Source organism: Hermetia illucens, chromosome 3 (genome assembly GCF_905115235.1).
Source record: "Hermetia illucens chromosome 3, iHerIll2.2.curated.20191125, whole genome shotgun sequence".
NCBI lineage: Eukaryota > Metazoa > Arthropoda > Insecta > Diptera > Stratiomyidae > Hermetia > Hermetia illucens.
In genome coordinates, this window is record NC_051851.1 from 21,283,184 (window position 1) to 21,296,978 (window position 13,795).

The window sequence follows — 13,795 nt, forward strand, 5'->3', positions numbered from 1 at the left end:
TAACAAAAGCTAAGTTTCACGCTCTGAGTTGAGTCCAGGACGCGACTGTAACGAATTTCAAAAGACCCTACTATGATGACGACACACCGCACCCCCAAATGCCTGTAGGACCGTCTCCTGCGGTGTTTCAACAATTATTAACTCTATACTACAACAATTATTATTAATTCTACACTTCAAAAAAAAATTTTGAAACTTTTTCCCTGAGGCGGCTTTGTTGAGGTTCGGGCTCCAGAGCGTGCGGATGATCCAAGTCGGCGGCTCCGGCTCCCTACGGTGACGTCGTCGAAGTCAGCTTCCGTTTCTTAGCGGCTGGTGCTATCTGCTGAGGATCGAACTGCTACTATGTTGCTGGTGGCAAGCCGTGTCGTCGGCTCTCTTTCGGAAACTGCGCTAAGGTGAGGACCTATATCAGGTTTCCGCTTTGTCGCTGCAGGTCGGGAACGACGGAGCTCTCGCACTCAGGCTCCATCTGCTCGGCTGCGACTCAAATGCGAATTCGGCTGCACGGCTCTGCCTGATCAGTTTCCGTCTTTCGATCGGTAAACCGCCAATGCGGATTTGCAGGAAAAATTGGGAGTTTACTTCAAAAACGTAAACACGCGCACCAAAATCCTTCGTCTTCGCTCGGTTGCGGAAAACTCGGTCGCACTGGAGCTTTTGAACGTACAATTGATGCTTGACGGCGACTCAACGGACTGAAAAATTATTTCAGCTCTTCCGGTCAGCGCTGATACGGGACGTCCTCGGCAGAATTCCACTACGTGCCGGCCACGTCCATAAAAAATAAGCGCTGCGTCTGGTTCCTTCTGGCTTTCGAATGCTGTTAACCCTACTGCGCCACAGACTCTTCCTTTGAGCGAACTATCGTCTCCGTCTCGACACACTCATGCATCATATTCCTTGCTAGCCTCTACTGCCCTAACCAATTCCTCGATCCAGCCGATATTACGCACCTAATCTACCACCTTAGGATAATAATAATAATAATAACTGTTGACGCAACAATCCATATTGGATCATGGCCTTGAAGTGTATTAGAGCATTTCATTCAAGACCTTAACGGTACATTACAGTACATTGTAGGAAGCAATGTGAACAGCATTGCGCTCGACCGAGATTATTATCCTGATTTGACTCAGGTACTTTCGCAGATGAGTCGACTGGTATCCGACGTACAAATCCCACTGCCATCCGTGAAATTTGAACCGTGACCTTCCGTACGACAGCCATGTGCTCTAACCACTCAGCTATCCGGGCGCATCCTTAACAAAAATTCCATAAGCCCCGAAATAAAACTATTTTCTTGTAAACAGCTGATAAGACCGTTGATTGCATACGCCTTCGTCGCCTGGTGCGACCTCTCGTCTCATCAAATGGAGCGAATACGTGTCTGCGAGAGGAGGTTCTTCCGTCTAGCCACGCCCGATTCCTATCTCCGCTCCAACTAATTCCTCCATGGTAGTGGATATCGATAGATTTCTCTTCAACTCCCTCAACTTCAACTACTACTTAAGATCTCCCGCTTTAAAGCTCGAAGACTTGGTTTTTGTTAGAAGCGGGATGAGAAATGAGTGCATCCCAATCACAAACAACTTTTGAGTTAAAAGAATACTCCTTTTGGTACTACAGACGCAGAATTTGATGGTCAAGAATATAATCTTGTCATAAAAGATGACGTGAACGTGAAAATTCGACTCACCAATAAGTCGCATGTGAGCTTGTCTCCTCCTTTCATCGCTATTTCACTTTTGTTTGCACCACTTCCAGGCAGCTTAACATCTTCTATTCTCGCTTCATATTTCACTTCGACGTTAGGTGTCTTCTGCAGCTGCTCATAGACCGCATGAAGGACTAAGTCGTTTTCTATGATAGTCGCAATATCAGCGGAAAAGTTATCATGGTTGAATGTAATCGAAGCATGAGAGGATGCATCCCAAACCTAGAAGAGAATAGTGAAATTCATTAACATCTTCCTAAAGAGGCTGTTACTATTGTAAAACCTTACATGCATTTGCTTAACAGGTTTATATCGTGCAGAAGCGATAGTGTCCCATGCCCCAATAGACTTGAACAAGTTGATAGTTCCATTGTTCAAAGCTGACACCCGATTTGCATATTCCCCGCCACTGAATCCTTTGAATTTAGGGCCACCCTCAAGCAGCAGGATGTTCTTCTCTCCTAGGATTTTGTTCTTTCCTGCAAATGTTATCAGTTGGATCAGTAGGAAAATCGCCAGTCATAATGACTCTTTACCTAGAGAGCATGCTAGGGTAGTTCCCACTAGTCCACCGCCTGCAATGATGATGTCATAGTGTCTCGATTTCGGTTTCTCACCCAAAGTATCACCACTAGTAGTTTGGACTCCCCGGGCGAATGTTACACTAACGATTTTTGTTACTTTACAGCTGGAAATTCTAGATACCGGCAACCTGAGCATCTTGAGGCGTTTCTTACAATTTGACAATCAGCTGTTTGCTTGAATTATCCAAGCAAAACCGAAGAATATACGAAGACATTTGATGAGCTTGTGAACCGAGTTCTATAAAAAGCTTCAGTGGAGGCAGCAACCGTTAGATTTCATGCAGAGCAATCTGGCGGATGATGGCTAATAGTAGATAATGAACACGCTAAGCGTTATGGTTGAAACGAACTCGGAGCCCATGGGCTGGATATGTGAACCCTTGCCTCGACATAGGGAGGTATATGATGGGTTAAGATCTTCTCGTTATAAACTAGCCACAGTACAAAATATTGTCTGTTTGGGCATTACCGGCGCTATAAGCACGACATCCGGCGCAGCTTTAAATGCATTACTCAATTTGCTGCCCATAGATTTGTTTATTCACATTACTGCAATGAGAGCAGCTCATAGACTAATTCGATTAATTCGGGGGAACAGACCATTCGGAAAACAGAATCCACTTTCCCTAGTATGTGTAGGCATTTTAACTGACAATAATCTAACAATTCTTCAATATGATACGCGTCCATTCTGTAATGAGGAACCGGGATCCACGGAACATTTTGTGTGTGACTGCACCCTCTCCCCTCCCCTATGGACGCATAAGGCATCCGATCTTGGTGCTGATGTGCTCCATTTACAACGGGTACTATCACATCCACCAACAGAAATCCTGCAAAACATAACCGAATCTGGGATATTCCTATTAGGGTCTGAATGCTCCTTCCTCCACCTTATACACATGCGCACAACCATTATGGAGCATGAATTCGCAATCGACGCAGTTATTGAAAGCAATAATTCCGATATTGTCTTTTCAAGTACCCTGTGACAGCTTCATCCATCGATGAAGACGTTACATTAGCTGGTAAGAAAGTTGCACGGGTTCCTTCTTTCTTCAAATCTTTCTCATTTTAATCTGAGCAAGAAGAGCCAGGATGTCTGGAGTGCAGGCCTAGACTGGATACCGGTTGTTGCGCCGTTGATGATGATGATGAAGAAGAGCTTTTATGGAGGACCATTTTAATTTAAATATGCAGCAAACTCAGACACAAAAACCAATTAGTGAACTGGTTGCGAGCGTAAATTCAAGTATTTAAAAGCCCTTGGTTCCATTGATTTACTTATGGCTACCATTATTACATGGAACTAAGTTCTATTCCTACTGGGAAGCGCATAATTTTTTATAGGCAAATTCTTGATGTTGGTTTTCACATAGTTTCCAGATTTTGGACAAAACAGCGATGGCGACAGTCCAACCCTTTTTACCTCCTTCTTCAAATCCAGACCCATTCGGCTAAGGCCATTGACTCAGTGGAGGTGCAAGCAGTTTAAGCAAGCAGTTTATCGTTGGGGGAGTTTATCGTCTAAGGTTACGCCCAGGTCGAGGATAGATTTCAGATAGGACAGAGAGCAACCATCAAGAGAGTAGGAAAAAGGAGTGGGAGAGGTTTTAAGCGAGTGACATATCGAGTGGCATTTGCTGACATTAAGAGCTAACTTATTAACTGTGCACCAATGAACAAAAGTATCCAGGTTTGCCTACAGGAAAGCACAATTCATTGAGGACGAAACAGAGGAAAACAGCTTGAGGTCATCGGCGGATACAAGCAAGGACACTTGAGGACAGAGGAAAGGTCTTTAATAAAGAATAAAAATAAAAGAGCTCTTAGATGGAGGCTTCAAATTACCAAGTGCCAATTCGACTTCAATACTGTACAGATAATCCTTCCTAGACTATCAACGGCTTAACTGAAGTTCACAGAGCGCTGAAATGGGCAAAGTCTGCACGGCTTTCGGTAGATAAAAACTTTTTCCTCGCAGCTTGCTTCAGGCGAAGTTTTTTTATGGATTTCAGTGCTGAACCATAATGGATAGGCGTTCAACAATTTGGGAGGAGGAAGGATCGTAACTAGAAAGACAAAATGGAATAAAATGATAGGAGGGTTGGATCACAGGTAAATGGTGAGAGAATAGGTGCCCAATTGATTAACGCCATAGTTAAGTTCAAACCCTCAAAGTTGCCCTTACGAAAGTTGAGCTTAGAGGCCTTATGCATAGTATGGGAGTTGAGGTGCAATAGTTTTATCTCGAACTCAAGAACAGGATGATGGACATCAGAAGCAACATGGGGAAGAGCAAGAGAAGGTTTAGAAAAGAGCCGTTCAAGCGTGTTGGAGAGGACTAGATTGAGAGTACGATTTGGATGATTTGGCGTGCGGTTGAACTGAAGAGCAGCACAGGTGTTCATGAAAGTGAATAAACGGAGGAACAGATGAGAGCAACAATTTGGAAGTTGTGATGGGCCGAGAATGTTAGGCCAGGAGAGCAAAGGGAGATTAAAGTCACCACAAGCAATGAAGGGAAGAGAGGGGAACAGTAATGACTTCTGAAAGACGGTCAAAGAATTCATCGTACAGATAGGAAGGACTGAGGCAAGGGAAGTATACGCAACATGTAATAAAAGGACCGGCGTTGGGAGGGAAAACACGTAAGGTGATACAATCATAGGGGATAGACAATGAAGAAAAGATGGATTCGCCTCATAAGGGGACTTAACCGCGATCAAGACACCTCCACCAGCTGACTTACCTGAAGCTACGCGATCTCAAAAATGTAGCGAAAGACAGAGAATACCTCGAGAAGCTTTAATCCTATCATCCAACCACGTTTCTGTGATACAGATGAGATGGTGTTGGAAAGCCAGGGCAGAAAGATTGAAACACAACAGCTTGGTAGGTAGGTGACTTGACAAGTTGTTTATGCTGGGCGGCGAGGCAGAGCGGCACGGAAATTTGTACGTAATTTATTCCGCTGGTAAGACTTACTCCTTCCAGTCAAAAGGAGGGTTGAGCGACGACATCGATGTCATGTGGATACGTCACTTTAAAGGATGCAATTGCGCTATCGGGGGAGCCATCCTTCGTCAGTTTCACGCACGAAAGAGGCAGCAGACATAAACCAGCTTTAATTCTGATGTAATTAAGAACTTCATCAGAAGAAGTGGAATAGGCAAGTCTGGTGACGAAAAGTTGCTTAGGCGGTCATACGACTTGCAGCAGAGGACAACTCGAGTTCGTACGCAAAGAACTCGGAATGAAGGCGGCTGATATCAAGTGGAAAGATAGCGCGCTGAAGATGGGTTAGTTGCTACTGGAAGAGCTATGAAGCTACCAAATACTCCTATCGGCGGATGAACAACAACCTCTCCTGATGAAGCTCGATCGACGGCCGAAGTTTGGGCTGGAGCGTTCCCCGGGAAGGCCGAAGCTATCAAAGTCGCAGCAAAACAGTGCGAAGCAGTTAGAGTACGTGGGTTACGTTACCCGGGGGGCTTAGGTATAGCACCAGTACTTTGCGCAACTTTTACGGGCATGCTAGCCGAAGCTTGTAGCGGGGATGATCCAATGGCCGGTGATATTTTGACGCCAGATAAAGCGCCGGGTAGCGGCGGTAAGCCCGGGAATGCACCTAGTGGCTACAAATTGGAGTTGCCCGTTCCAACTGTTTTCTGGATCGCCGCAACTGCTTGCTGGATCGCCGCTAACGTCACTGTGTGCTAATGCAGAAACTGATAAGTCTCTCCGCGCATAGCAACATTACTCGGTATGCAGCATGCTTGCGTTCCATTGCTAGCTTATATTCATCGTCGAACTAGCCGTTCCGACTTTTCTTACGGGTGGAGCTGAGTATGTTTGTTGCCATATCAATGATAACGCTCTTCAGATGTTTGTAAAGATCATTTATTGATGCTTCATCTCCAGGACACCTATTAGCTACGGTTGTTGCGCCATCCGTTTCCGCCTTATGGGCGTTATTCACTCTCACCTGATATTCAGAGGGATACTCGTCCCTACCGCCTTCAAAAAAATATGGAATTAACAGAGTAAAATGTTCACACCTGCTAGGCTCTACGACATTGTGCAAAGTACGCTGGACGAGGTAATTTTTATATATCTGCATATCAACGCTTATCTTGGAACCTGTTGTTGGACATCGAGCTATAGAAACTCATCGACCTGCAACTCCAGAAGGCCTCGGCAATGCTCGTGGTCTCCAACAGATTGTCGACCGGTTACCGGGTTTCCCCCGAGATTTTGAGCTACACGCGACGATACACCATAAATTGCTTCAGGTGTCTTCTATTTTTCCATAGATATCGTTAACAGTTTGCACCGCCAGGTTCAATGACCGGGGGTCCTCGAGCGTCGAGCGAGGATCTGTGCCCACACGACCATCGTGACAACAAGTAAAATTGAATCCGCCTTGAGTGGGGGTGTTTCAAAGGAGATGCCGATGGCTCATAGCATGGCAACCCTCGGTAATCGCGATCGCTAGAACTGTGGGGAACTGACACACCGCCATTAGTATAGTCCAACAGAGTGATGCCTTTTTTTGTTTTTAAGACCTTCAAGGAAGCCAGGGCATGCAGATCATCGCCCTCCGCCCCAGTTGAACTTTATTGATAATCCAAACTTTTGAAGTATATCAAAGTCACCAATTTTGTTTATATCAATCTAATTATATTTGCTTCATGACCAGTTCCACAACCCCAAGTGTTGACTTGTTATAATACTTACCACTTCATTGCACTCCTCGACGCTTCCATTGAATACATATTACAAAACTTCAGAATGTTTCTTCTTCCTAACTTAAGCTATTTCCATTCGACTTATCCAGCAATATCGAATATTTTGTGTATTTCTAGCAAATCCAGCCCCACAGTGCTAAAATCATACATACTCGTATTATAAGGACTAGTAAAACCACAAAGAGAAGAAAACGAATTAATAAGCTTAACTCAATATCAACATTAAACATGCATTCTGCGGACTTCTTTTCTTTACATAAATTCCTCAAAGTCCCCAGAGGGTACTCCCCACAACATGAAAATATTTACAAGCAAAGAAACAAGACGGTCTCACCAGCTTTCAGATAGTTTCAAAGTCTTCGAGCGGTTAGGTCACGACTACGTTACGGCGCTAGTTCGGGTAAAAATACACACTCTTGGCTGCATAAATTAACATAATTAAAATATGTGAAATTACAATAATAGTGATGACAAAAATGTACTTTTCATCTTCCAGGATAAGCGAACGTTCAGCTTGAGTAATGCCACCGGCAGTCCAAACACCAGCAGCCACGCAAAACGACCCTGAAGCCATCGTATTCAAAAAGGAGTCAAAGTTACCGCGAATTTTGGCAGCTGTTGCATACATTGTATCCGTGAGTTCATTAGGATTCATCTTATCAGTTTACTTCTTATTCTTCTGGGATTCAACACAACCCCATGTTCTACCAGATATACACAATAAGTCTTAGTTCAATAAAGAGGAGGTAAGTGATTAGGACCAAAATGTCTAAGAAATACAGCTCCTGATTTTCGGGTGATTACACTGATTTCGATTAAATACAAATTATCCTGTTTTTACACACAAAGTTAGAGGATATTCCATTAAACGTAGATAAGCTCAGTGTGTAATTAATTTAATGATTAACTCAACCCGCACAAGTGCACTATATTGAATTAAAGGTAATTCTTTCAGTGAAGCATAAAATACCTAGCCAAGCCCACTTAGTCCCTGTTTTCCGAGTTGTTACATTATAGGTGATATCTCAAAAAAAAGACTGATGGATTAACATAAAAGATTGCTCGCCATTCCACTCCAAAAGTGCTTTGGTAACCAGTTTTTCAAGTGATGAAAATAAAGACGGATCTTCCTTTGGCTACAATGTAATTTACTAAAGCAAATACCATACTTAGGGAGTCAGTTGTTATCCTTTCCGGTGCTTTTTCTTTTTTCCTCTTCTAAAGAGGAAGGGATGTGTGGATCGCGGATTAAACTCCTTTAATGGTTCCGGAACATATTTCAGCAGCCTGGTGTAATGAGGAGATTTAAGTGGTCAAAGATGACCTAGAGGAAAGAGCTATCCCAAAACCTAAAAGAAATTGGCTAAGTAGACTGTGAAGGTCTGCCCGCAAATATTGAAGCTCTACCAAAATAGTCGGTTGACCCGTTCTTGCACGCCTCTGTGCCAGCCAGGGTCAGGAATTTGGGGAGGTAGGTGGGTTCTTTAAGTGCTTCGATCCCTCACGTGCCATTATACAAAATTAACGTGTCTGTACCAATGCGTGGGTCCGCACCGGATTTGTAAATCACTAAACAAACAAAAGAATTCGCGACCTTCCTTAGCAACAGGGATCACTCCCGCGATCACCATCGGTGCGCAAACATCACCCGCAAAGCTCCCCGTCTCTTTACTTGTGCGAGACACTTAGGATATGCCTTCTTGCCAAGAGCATCAACCCATACCTCTGCACCGTAGAGCAGAACAGACTGCGATGAACTTATCAGGAGACGTCGCCTGCTAGACGTAGGACTCCCAGTATTTGCCATTAGCCTACATAACGTCCAAAATCAAGCTGCAGCCTGGTTCGCTGCCGCTTTGACTTCCTCAAAAAAACTCATCTTTGAGTCAATAGTCAGCCCGAAGTACTTTACCGCTGGTTTTGACTCGATAATCGACTCGCCGAACGATATGGGACGCAGGTTCGGAATTCTCTTTTTAGTCAGGATGACTACTTCGGTTTTTTCCAGCGGAAGGTTGAAACCATGAGTAGTCATCCATCCGCTTACCCGTCGCATCAACAGACCGAGTCTGTTCGACAGTGCGTCCAGCAACAAGCGCCATGACATCATCTGCATAATCAACCAGACCCGACTCTTCTGGCATGTCGAGTTTAAGTAAACTATCATAGGTAGCGTTCCAGAGGTACGGTCCTAGGATGGATTCCTGTGCTACCCCCAAAGTGACCTCCATTCTCCTCTGACCCTCTAGCGTTTCACAGAATAGGGAGCAGCTCCTCCCAATATCTGTAAGAGATGGTTCGACACTTGAAAAGTATTGTCTAGTGTGCCTAGAATGTCTTTCTATCTTACTAAATTAAAAACATTTCTGACTTCAAGCGTTACGAGCAGCACCACCCGTCGAGTTCGGCGGCTATGTGCCTCCGGTCCTCGAACGGCATCCACGACTTACATGACAGCATCGACTGTGGACCTCCCTGCTCTAAAATCGAACTACCGTGTAGATAAATTTCCGGCAGCGCATATCGCTTCAGCGAGTCTACTTCTAAATAGCTTTTTGAGGCGGTATGAAGACGACAACTTTTCCTTTGCTGATCAGCTTAACCCTTGCCATTTTCCAACGAGCGGGGAAAATGCCCTCTTTCAGGCAAGCGTTGAATGCGCCGAGTAGTAGGTCTGGCCGGTGTTGGAATACCACCGGGTCCTGACACTTTCTTGCTTTTCATAAAGAGGACTGCCTGTTCCAACTCTTTTATAAAGAAAAGTGAACAATCCTCTGAGCTCTCCGCGCCAACGTCAACGGGGTGCGCAGGGAATAAGGCCCGTACAATGCAGCCCATCTGCTCGACCTTAAGGGAACAGCAGCGAGCTTTGCTCTTGTTAATTGCGCTGCGGAGTCTCCTTTTTGCTGATTTGTACTCCGTCATTATGATACATACCTCCTCCCGGCCGCTCGTTGTGTTAAGCGGCGGAGCCTGTGATACTCCTTCCGGAGCTCAGTAATTTCCACCGTCCACCATACATAAAAGGTTTCCCACGTTTCGATGCCCTACATGGAGGTCATTTTCATAACTAAATATACGACAGTGTGTCTGCTGCAGCGCTAGCACCCCCAGGATTACCGTCCAGTGCGGCCCAACCAATTCCAAGAGTTTTGGCAAACCTCCCGCTGTTCACTTTCGCAACATTTCATGCACAGAAATAGCGCCGGGGTGGCGCAAACGAGAGTCCACCACTTCGAAGGCAATGTATAGATTGTCGTTTGTCGAGAAGTCTTGTAGAACTCGCTACCCGTCCGCCAGCGATACCAGTGACTCCCTCGCAGCCTGGGCGCAAAACGTTGGGATGAATCCGGTGTTTAGAACTACCAGTCCAATTGTCACCGCCATTTCAAGAATTCGTTTCCCTCTAGAGTCTGTGTGAGGCGTGCGCGATTGAAACCACCCCGACCAGGATCCACCCATCTGTGCCTAAGATAGCGTCCTCCAAAGCATCAAGCCTGCGTCGATCAGCATACTCCACAAAAGTGGCGAAAACACATCTCCTTGAGGGCAGCCTTTCGTTGCTTCTGATGTTAGATTGGGATCGACACCCACCACAGGGCACAGCAGTCTCTGCGTTAGCATAGCATGGATCCACTTAGTTAAAGCATCATCAACATGCTCTGTGACGGCACCACAAAGTTTTTGAAAAGGCGCACCGTCAAACGGCCCTTCATTGTCCACGAACACCCCCATCGCGACCACCACTATTGAAAGTTGCATCCTCTATCTTTGTAACCAAAGAATGAAGAGCAGACTCACAGGACTTTCTAAGCATGTTGGTTTTCAATAAGTGGATGCGACCTGAGTCCTCCACCAGTCTCTCCAAACCTTTCAGCAAGGATGAAGTGAAGCTGATCTGTCTGAAGTTCTTTGGATTAGAATAGCCATCTTTCCCAAGCTTCGGTATGAAGACTACTTTAACTACTACTTTAATCCCTCTAGGATTGCATTTGCTACTGCCCCAACATCGCACCGCATCGTTCGAAACCACTTGATTCTGCATACGCTACCAGATCCCTAAGCTCTTGCGCCGACGGAGGATACAAAGAATCATAGGATAAATAAACGGAGGCAACTATGATGTTTTTCCTCTCACCATTTATCTGATATTGTACGATGACGGTAACTGAGTCCTGGGAGCAGAACTGTCTGAGAATGGCTGTCTCTAACCGGCTTGACGTCAGGACATAGTCTGCATAAGGTGCATACGTCCTCTTCCATCCCACCTTCGTGGCCGTATTCCTATGGAAGGGACCAGCTTCATTGATCTTCCCTCGCTTCCACTGAGTCGGAACTTCGAAGTCTGTGACTTCTTACAACTTGGAGAGTTTAACTCCTTCGTCTCCATATTCATGGTTTGGACACCCTTAGCGTAGTAGTAGACTAAGGGCTCAAAATCCCCATCACCAACAAGGTGGTGTCCAAGGGGGAAATATGGTTGGTAAAGCCGAAGTGAATTGAAAGTCAATGGTTATTATGTAACATTTTATTAAATTCAACAATTAGGATGGGTCACCTGCTTAGAAATACAAATGTTAAATAATTAATTATTATATAAAAACGCCCAAAAATATTTGGGCAACTTCACACCAGTAATCAGAACCGCCGCCTCCAGTTTGCAACCCTGCAACAAACTGCACCAGGTGCGGCACGGTACATGAAGCACTTCTTACAAAATCGAGTCGATCTAACGTAGCAGTCAATCAGCAGCTCCTCAAAGGTTTCCAGCCTAACATTTGGCAGTGTGATGAAGGCTTCACCACAGACACCACTGAACATGGCTCTGAAAGTGGGGCTACATTCTAATACGGCTCTGTGGGCAACATAGTTACGCCTCCCCACTAAAAACTCTACATCATGATCCTCTTTACCGGTATTCTGATTGATCATCTTCCTGAGTCTGCTCCAAATCGGTTGGTCCAAAACTTTAGTTAGTCGTCGATTAGGAATTTCAGTCACATGAGTACTGAGGGCCAGGCCAATTTGCAGAGCTCCATTAGGCAAAAGAAAGCCTTGGCTGGAATCCAGCACAACTTCGGTGGGGGCTAAGTTAGCGGTATTCCACATGAAATCAGGTGAGAAAATCAATTGGTATTGCTTGGTCAGTGCAGCAATCACTTGGTTACCCTCCAATGTCAGAATATTGACTTCCATTGTTGTAAAAATGTCTACATCCGGCTTGGACTCCAACCCAATATATAAGGTTAACCAGTTCTTGTCGTCGTTGGAATGACCCCTCGGGTAAACTCTTAACGAACCACGTATTCCGTTCTGAAGTTGAAATCTAGATTTCAGGTGGAAACGATTTGTGTGCGGAAAGCGACACTGCTCTGAGAAATCCTCAACAGTGAGACTTAGAGCTTCTTGTGAAAAAAAGGTTTTCTTTCCTTTTGAATTGACTTGAGACATCTTAACTGGGCTTGCCAAAGTTTTAAAGAAGAGAATATTAATGCTCAACTGTGTTGAAATCACAAAATGGACTGAATGATTTTCTAAGAGCAAAATTCCTTTTTAAAGGGTCAAGAATTTAATTTATTTCTTAGAAATTAGGTAGCTTTTAAGACAAAGACCCAGATTTCCTTGAGAAGCTTGGGCTAAGAGAGATAGTTTCTTGAATTTGATTAAAATATCTCTAGTAATTAAAATATCTTGAAGAAAACTCTCTCTCTCCCTATCTCTGATATCCCTAATTGAATGGTAAAACCTGAACAATGCTTTGTCAAAGGAATAGAATAGTAGTAGACCAAGTTTTCTTGTAATTACTCAACATGTTTTCAATAGAACACAGAAGACAGGGGTCGTTTTGGCATTTTGCTTCCTTGATCGCGTTGCTATACGCAGTCAGGGCATTTTTGTATCTCTGCCAGTCCCCGGTTTGTTTTGGCCGGTTGAAGAGTTTTCGTACCTCTGTTCTCATTCTGACCAGGTTCCTATTCCACCATGGTACATCCATTGATAACTTAACTGCTTAGCCGAATAGTTGGCCTTATATGCGTCAATGACGGCTGTGTCACTAACATTTTACTCCCTCAATCATTCCGCTAAGATTGTGACTGCGTGAAAAAGGCACAGAAAGCAGAATCTAGTGAATTGGTCCCTCGGTCAAGAATATTATGCTATAACCTCGAAACCATCGTCCTTGGTTGGAAATTTTACCGCAAAATTCCTCTTGAAGCTCAACTGACGTACACTACACATCCGTTGGAAATCGGCCGAAATACTTTGTCTGCAATGTTACTTTCACCGCAGGGCTTCGCTTTCCAACATCAGGATTCACGACGTCCACCAATCCAAGGTAGATTACAGACCCCACTAACACTTGCACATGCGGTTCTTTGGATCCCCTTAAGTAAGGTTTAAGCTGACTTGAACAACAGAACCGTACTTTAGACTGGAACGATCGGCGGCTGCCTTCATCAAGAATACCATCCCCCTTTTGTTACAAAAGTTTGCACATGTTTAGTCTCCAATTTAACTTAACATCTAAGATCACGTAGGAGAAAAATACCACTCTTCGTCCATTTATCCATATCCATCCATTTATATCCCGCTCCGTTTGGCTAGATTTATCTTAAGTGTGCATCTTGCCGCCTACAGATACACCTTTCCCAACGCGCCCTCCATAATCTCCCTCATAACGAAAGGAAACATATTTCGTCCCGCTGCTGTCGGGTATCCCTTGAATTTCATTCATCAGC

At 44.6% G+C, this 13,795-nt stretch overlaps 2 protein-coding genes across 2 annotated transcripts in view; one reads left to right on the plus strand and one right to left on the minus strand.

The window, feature by feature from the left end:
- LOC119651456 (ubiquinone biosynthesis monooxygenase COQ6, mitochondrial) overlaps positions 1-2,490 on the minus strand; it is a 53,894-nt gene extending 51,404 nt beyond the window's left edge. Inside the window, exons 1-3 of the mRNA XM_038055061.1 lie at positions 2,257-2,490; positions 2,009-2,199; positions 1,703-1,942 (exon numbers count right to left, since the gene is read on the minus strand). Coding sequence (XP_037910989.1) covers positions 1,703-1,942; positions 2,009-2,199; positions 2,257-2,440 — 615 coding nt within the window. The 5' untranslated portion in view covers positions 2,441-2,490. The remainder of the gene's footprint in view (positions 1-1,702; positions 1,943-2,008; positions 2,200-2,256) is intronic.
- A 4,410-nt stretch (positions 2,491-6,900) lies between these two features.
- LOC119652935 overlaps positions 6,901-13,795 on the plus strand; it is a 61,027-nt gene continuing 54,132 nt past the window's right edge. Inside the window, exons 1-2 of the transcript XR_005249623.1 lie at positions 6,901-7,455; positions 7,552-7,801. The gene's annotated coding sequence lies outside the window, so the exon portion shown is untranslated. The remainder of the gene's footprint in view (positions 7,456-7,551; positions 7,802-13,795) is intronic.